Source organism: Bombina bombina, chromosome 4, assembly GCF_027579735.1.
Source record: "Bombina bombina isolate aBomBom1 chromosome 4, aBomBom1.pri, whole genome shotgun sequence".
NCBI classification, from domain to species: Eukaryota; Metazoa; Chordata; class Amphibia; order Anura; family Bombinatoridae; genus Bombina; species Bombina bombina.
The window spans coordinates 746,226,479-746,234,170 of NC_069502.1; the positions used below are offsets into that span (position 1 = coordinate 746,226,479).

At 40.7% G+C, this 7,692-nt stretch overlaps 1 protein-coding gene across 1 annotated transcript; it reads right to left on the reverse strand.

The window, feature by feature from the left end:
* Positions 1 to 3,939: 3,939 nt before the first annotated feature.
* Positions 3,940 to 4,546, reverse strand: LOC128657812 (uncharacterized protein C11orf96 homolog). The gene has a single exon (XM_053712229.1). The coding sequence runs from the start codon at positions 4,303 to 4,305 to the stop codon at positions 3,940 to 3,942; it is 366 nt and encodes a 121-aa protein (XP_053568204.1). The 5' UTR covers positions 4,306 to 4,546.
* Positions 4,547 to 7,692: the final 3,146 nt, after the last annotated feature.

Below are 7,692 nucleotides of genomic sequence, written 5' to 3' on the forward strand. Positions count from 1 at the left end.
GTTTGAGCATGCACAGTTGTAATGGTCTTAGATGAATTCGTGCAAAAGGAACTATGTCCATTGCTGCAACCATCAACCCTACTACTTCCATGCACTGTGCTATGGAAGGACGAGGAACAGAATGAAGAACTTGACAAGTGCTTAGAAGTTTTGACTTTCTGACCTCTGGCAGAAAAATCCTCATTTCTAAGGAATCTATTATTGTTCCCAAGAAGGGAACTCTTGTCGACGGAGACAGAGAACTTTTTTCTATGTTCACCTTCCATCCGTGTGATCTGAGAAAAGCCAGAACGATGTCTGTATGAGCCTTTGCTTTTGACAGGGATGACGCTTGTATTAGAATGTCGTCCAAGTAAGGTACTACTGCAATGCCCCTCGGTCTTAGAACCGCTAGAAGGGACCCTAGTACCTTTGTGAAAATCCTTGGAGCAGTGGCTAACCTGAATGGGAGGGCCACAAACTGGTAATGCTTGTCCAGAAAAGTGAACCTTAGGAACTGATGATGTTCTTTGTGGATAGGAATATGTAGGTACGCATCCTTTAGATCCACGGTAGTCATAAATTGACTTTCCTGAATAGTGGGTAGAATCGTTCGAATGGTTTCCATCTTGAACGATGGTACCCTGAGAAATTTGTTTAGGATCTTCAAATCCAAAATTGGTCTGAAAGTTCCCTCTTTTTTGGGAACTACGAACAGATTTGAATAAAATCCCATTCCTTGTTCCTTTATTGGAACTGGGTGTATCACTCCCATCTTTAACAGGTCTTCTACACAATGTAAGAACGCCTGTCTCTTTATTTGGTTTGAGGATAAGTGAGACATGTGGAACCTTCCCCTTGGGGGTAGTTCCCTGAATTCCAGGAGATAACCCTGAGAAACTATTTCTAGCGCCCAGGGATCCTGAACATCTCTTGCCCAAGCCTGAGCAAAGAGAGAGAGTCTGCCCCCCACTAGATCCGGTCCCGGATCGGGGGCTACTCCTTCATGCTGTTTTGTTAGCAGCGGCAGGCTTCTTGGCCTGCTTACCCTTGTTCCAGCCTTGCATCGGTTTCCAGGCTGGTTTGGGTTGTGAGGCATTACCCTCTTGCTTAGAGGATGCAGAATTAGAGGCCGGTCCGTTCCTGAAATTGCGAAAGGAACGAAAATTAGACTTATTTTTGGCCTTGAAAGGCCTATCTTGTGGAAGGGCGTGGCCCTTTCCCCCAGTGATGTCTGAAATAATCTCTTTCAATTCTGGTCCAAATAGAGTTTTACCTTTGAAAGGGATGTTAAGCAATTTTGTCTTGGATGACACATCCGCTGACCAAGACTTTAGCCAAAGCGCTCTGCGCGCCACGATAGCAAACCCTGAATTTTTCGCCGCTAATCTAGCTAATTGCAAAGCGGCATCTAAAATAAAAGAGTTAGCCAACTTAAGTGCGTGAACTCTGTCCATAACCTCCTCATATGGAGTCTCTCTACTAAGCGAGTTTTCTAGTTCCTCGAACCAGAACCACGCTGCTGTAGTGACAGGAACAATGCACGAAATGGGTTGTAGAAGGTAACCTTGCTGTACAAAAATCTTTTTAAGCAAACCCTCCAATTTTTTATCCATAGGATCTTTGAAAGCACAACTATCTTCTAGGAATAGTAGTGCGTTTGTTTAGAGTAGAAACTGCCCCCTCGACCTTAGGGACTGTCTGCCATAAGTCCTTTCTGGGGTCGACCATAGGAAATAATTTCTTAAATATAGGGGGGGGAACAAAAGGTATGCCGGGCTTTTCCCACTCCTTATTTACTATGTCCGCCACCCGCTTGGGTATAGGAAAAGCGTTGGGGTGCACCGGAACCTCTAGGAACTTGTCCATCTTGCATAATTTCTCTGGAATGACCAAGTTGTCACAATCTTCCAGAGTAGATAACACCTCCTTAAGCAGTGCACGGAGATGTTCTAATTTAAATTTAAATGTCACAACATCAGGTTCAGCTTGTTGAGAAATTTTTCCTGAATCTGAAATTTCCCCATCTGACAAAACCTCCCTCATGGCCCCTTCAGATTGGTGTGAGGGTATGACAGAACAATTATCATCAGCGCCCTCCTGCTCTTCAGTGTTTAAAACAGAGCAATCACGCTTTCTCTGATAAGTAGGCATTTTGGATAAAATATTTGCTATGGAGTTATCCATTACAGCCGTTAATTGTTGCATGGTAATAAGCATTGGCGCACTAGATGTACTAGGGGCCTCCTGTGTGGGCAAAACTGGTGTAGACACAGTAGGAGATGATGTAGTATCATGTTTACTCCCCTCATCTGAGGAATCATCTTGGGCAATTTCATTATCTGTGGCAGTACTGTCCTTACTTTGTTTGGACGCTATGGCACAATTATCACATAAATTTAAATGGGGAGACACATTGGCTTTCATACATATAGAACATAGCTTATCCGAAGGCACAGACATGTTAAACAGGCTTAAACTTGTCAACAAAGCACAAAAAATGTTTTAAAACAAAACCGTTACTGTCTCTTTAAATTTTAAACAGAAAACACTTTATTACTGAATATGTGAAAAAGTATGAAGGAATTGTTCAAAAATTACCAAAATTTCACCACAGTGTCTTAAAGCATTAAGAGTATTGCACACCGAATTTCAGAGCTTTAACCCTTAACGGAGCCGTTTACAAATTTAACCCCTATACAGTCCCAGCTATAGCCTTTGCTGAGACCCAACCAAGCCCAGAGGGGAATACGATACCAATTGACGCCTTCTAGAAGCTTTTCCAGCAAATTTCAGATCCTCACACATGCATCTGCATGCCCTGCTCTCAAAAAACAACTGCGCAGTAATGGCGCGAAAATGAGGCTCAGTCTACAACTAGGAAGGCCCCCTGACTGGAAAAGGTGTCTAACATAGTGCCTACCATTTAATAAACGTTCCCCAAGTTTATAAATGTGAATTGTCAGCATAAATATGAATAAAATGCCCAAATAAAGCAATCGATTTAGCCCATAAAAATGTCTACCAGTTTTTTAGCCCATATTAAGCCCTTTATTCTGTTTGTTTGACTAAGAAAATGGCTTACCGGTCCCCATGAGGGGAAATGACAGCCTTCCAGCATTACATGGTCTTGTTAGAAATATGGCTAGTCATACCTTAAGCAGAAAAGTCTGCTAACTGTTTCCCCCAACTGAAGTTACTTCATCTCAACAGTCCTATGTGGAAACAGCAATCGATTTTAGTTACTGTCTGCTAAAATCATTTTCCTCTCACAAACAGAAATCTTCATCCTTTTCTGTTTCAGAGTAAATAGTACATACCAGCACTATTTTAAAATAACAAACACTTGATAGAAGAATAAAAACTACATTTAAACACCAAAAAACTCTTAACCATCTCCGTGGAGATGTTGCCTGTGCAACGGCAAAGAGAATGACTGGGGTGGGCGGAGCCTAGGAGGGACTATATGGCCAGCTTTGCTGGGACTCTTTGCCATTTCCTGTTGGGGAAGAGATATCCCCACAAGTAAGGATGACGCCGTGGACCGGACACACCAATGTTGGAGAAACAGGCGTTTCATTCTGCAGCAACATTCCAGGCAATGGGGCCCCTTTCCATCCATTTCAGTATTGTAGGGGGTTGAAGGGCAATAGAGTTATTTACTCCTCATTCTAAATTGATTATGTTCCACCCTCTCTTTGTTTGGCTAGTTGTTTAAAGAAAGATCAGCCTCTGGTAGTCACAGGGTCATAGCTTCAAAAGTCTAAAAGTCTAGACTCTCCTTGCATTTGGGGTTTTTAGACTGACAGGTATAATGAGGGTCAATTACTGTCTGGTTACAGCGCATCACAGTCTATGCCTTTAAACCAGCAGCCTTAGGACTGTGGTGTAACTAACTCATGGTCATAGAGTGTCTCAGGACATGCAGTCCTAGAATTTAGTGCACCATTCCCTGGAAGGTCACTGTGCAGAGTCTGAGTTACTGGAGTCCAGACTGAGCCTTAGTTTGCAGCTAACAAGCTTCTCTCTCTGGAAGTGCATGTTGCTTGAGCTTCTCCTTAGGGACTCCAGGGACTGTAGGAAAGATTTCCTGGCCTTTTCTTCATCAGTTGGAGACACCCCCTCCTCCTCCACCTCCTGGATTTCATCAAAGGTGACTGGTTGAGTCTTAAACCTGCTTTGCCTTGGCCTCTTCAGTTTACCTTTGCCTCTCAGTGGCCTGGCTTGGAGAGGTTGTGGATATTCTTCACTTACACCAGTGTAGCGTGGCATGACCACCTGGTAATTAGAGCAGATACTCAAGGACTCAGCCTGTTTAGCAGACATTGCCCTAAAAGGACTCTCCTTTCTTTGATATGTCCCCTGTGGCTGGGATATCACTGCTTCCAAAAAGGTGACTCACTAGTTAAACTGCACAAACACAATGTGATTTGCTTTGGAACTGTGCTGTAGGGCAAACAGTCTTGTGTAGAGAGAAAGGTCAGGTAAGCACTTTAGAGAAATTGCAGTTCTGTATTTGTAAGAAAAGCTGTGCAGAATAATAAAAAGCAGAGAAATCCAAGATTGTTTTCAGCAGATTTCAGCTCGGGCTATTTGTAATTTAGTGTAGGGTGGGACTATTTTTTATTTTGGGGGGCTTTTTATTTTATTATGGGGATTAGATTAGGTGTAATTAGTTTAAAAAACTTGTAATTATTTTATTATTTTCTGTAATTTAGTGGGGGTTTTTTTTCGTACTTTAGATCATTGTATTAAATTGTAGTTAATTTAGGGAATTAATTTAATTATAGTGTAGAGTTAGGTGTAATTGTAACTTAGGTTATGTCTTATTTTACAGGTAAATGTGTCTTTATTTTAACTAGGTAGCTATTCTATAACTATTCTACCTAGCTAAATAAATACAAACTTGCCTGTAAAATAAAAATAAACCCTAAACTAGATACAATGTAACTATTAGTTATATTGTAGCTATCTTAGGGTTTATTTTATAGGTAATTATATAGTTTTAAATAGGAATAATTTATAAGTTAGGGGGGTGTTAGGGTTAGGGTTAGACTTAGATTTAGGGGTTAATAACTTTAATATAGTGGCAGCGATGTTGGGGGTGGCAGATTAGGGGTTAATAAATGTAGGTAGGTGTCGGCGATGTTAGGGACGGCAGATTAGGGGTTAATAATATTTAACTAGTGTTTGCGATGCCGGAGTGCGGCGGTTTAGGGGTTAATATATTTATTATAGTGGCGGCGATGTTCGGTTCGGCAGATTAGGGGTTAATTATTTTTTTTTATTGTTTGCGGTGGGGGGGCCTCGGTTTATGGGTTAATAGGTAGTTTATGGGTGTTAGTGTACTTTTTAGCACTTTAGTTAAGAGTTTTATGCTACGGCTTTAACCCATAAAACTCTTAACTACTGACTTTAAAATGCGGTACCAGGCTTGACAGGAGAGGGTCTACCGCTCACTTTTGGTTAGACTCGTAATACCGGCGTTATGCAAGTCCCATTGAAAATATAGGATACGCAATTGACGTAAGTGGATTTGCAGTATTTTCGAGTCTGACCAAAAAAGTGAGCAGTGAGCCTGTCATTTCAAGACTTGTAATACAAGCGAGCATTAAAAAGCAGCGTTGGGACCTCTCAACGCTGCTTTTTAAGGCTAACGCAAGACTCGTAATCTAGCCGAATGTTTTTTGGGCTTCCCATTGGCTGTAACGCAATTGAACAAATTTTATTTTAAACAAATTTTAAGTCCGAATATTCAGAGAAACCAATTGCGACCATGTCCTAAATTCCGAATTGCCCGAAAAAACACACGGCGAGATTACGAGTTTTGCGGTAACAGGGGTGCGGCGCTAACGAGCAGTTTTCCCTCACCACTCACTTGCAGACAACGCTGGTTTTACAGGTTTTTAGAAACCCGGCATTAGCCGCAGAAATGTGAGCGTAGAGCAAAATTTAGCTCCACATCTCACCTCAATACCAGCGCTGCTTACGGTAGCGGTGAGCTGCTAAAACGTGCTTGTGCACGATTTCCCCATAGGAATCAATGGGGGAGAGCCGGCTGAAAAAAAAACTAACACCTGCAAAAAATCAGCGTTCAGCTTCTAACGCAGCCTCATTGATTCCTATGGGGAAAAACATAATTTATGTAAGAACTTACCTGATAAATTAATTTCTTTAATATTGGCAAGAGTCCATGAGCTAGTGACGTATGGGATATACATTCCTACCAGGAGGGGCAAAGTTTCCCAAACCTCAAAATGCCTATAAATACACCCCTCACCACACCCACAATTCAGTTTAACGAATAGCCAAGAAGCTGGGTGATAAGAAAGGAGCGAAAGCATCAAACAAGGAATTGGAATAATTGTGCTTTATACAAAAAAATCATAACCACCACAAAGAAGGTTGGGCCTCATGGACTCTTGCCAATATGAAAGAAATGAATTTATCAGGTAAGTTATTACATAAATTATGTTTTCTTTCATGTAATTGGCAAGAGTCCATGAGCTAGTGACGTATGGGATAGCAGATACCCAAGATGTGGAACTTCCACGCAAGAGTCACTAGAGAGGGAGGGATAAAATAAAGACAGCCAATTCCGCTGAAAAAATAATCCACAACCCAAATCAAAAAATTGAAATTATAAGCAGAAGAATCAAACTGAAACAGCTGCCTGAAGTACTCTTCTACCAAAAACTGCTTCAGAAGAAGAAAAAACATCAAAATAGTAGAATTTAGTAAAAGTATGCAAAGAAGACCAAGTTGCTGCTTTGCAAATCTGATCAACAGAAGCTTCATTCCTAAAAGCCCAGGAAGTAGAAACTGACCTAGTAGAATGAGCCGTAATCCTTTGAGGTGGGGTTTTACCCGACTCCACATAAGCATGATGAATTAAAGACTTTAACCAAGACGCCAAAGAAATGGCAGAAGCCTTCTGACCTTTCCTAAAACCAGAAAAGATAACAAATAGACTTGAAGTCTTTCTGAGATATTTAGTAGCTTCAACATAATATTTCAAAGCTCTTACTACATCCAAAGAATGTAAAGATCTCTCCAGAGAATTCTTAGGATTAGGACACAAAGAAGGGACAACAATTTCTCTACTAATGTTGTTAGAATTCACAACTTTAGGTAAAAAATTAAATGAAGTCCGCAACACCACCTTATCCTGATGAAAAATCAGAAAAGGAGATTCACAAGAAAGAGCAGATAACTCAGAAACTCTTCTAGCAGAAGAGATGGCCAAAAGGAACAAAACTTTCCAAGAAAGTAATTTAATATCCAGAGAATGCATAGGTTCAAACGGAGGAGCCTGTAAAGCCCTCAGAACCAAATTAAGACTATAAGGAGGAGAGATTGACTTAATGACAGGCTTAATACGAACCAAAGCCTGTACAAAACAATGAATATCAGGATGATTAGCAATCTTTCTGTGAAAAAGATCAGAAAGAGCAGAGATTTGTCCTTTCAAGGAACTTGCAGACAAACCTTTTTCCAAACCATCCTGAAGAAACTGTAAAATTCTAGGAATTCTAAAAGAATGCCAAGAGAATTTATGAGAAGAACACCAAGAAATGTAAGACTTCCAAACTTGGTAATAAATCCTTCTAGATACAGATTTACGAGCCTGTAACATAGTATTAATTACTGAATCAGAGAAACCTCTATGACTAAGAATTAAGCGTTCAATCTCCATACCTTCAAATTTAATGA

Coding starts and splice junctions, on each gene's coding strand:
- LOC128657812 (XM_053712229.1), bottom strand. CDS start 4,305: ATGTCTGCTAAACAGGCTGAGTCCTTGAGTATCTGCTCTAATTACCAG.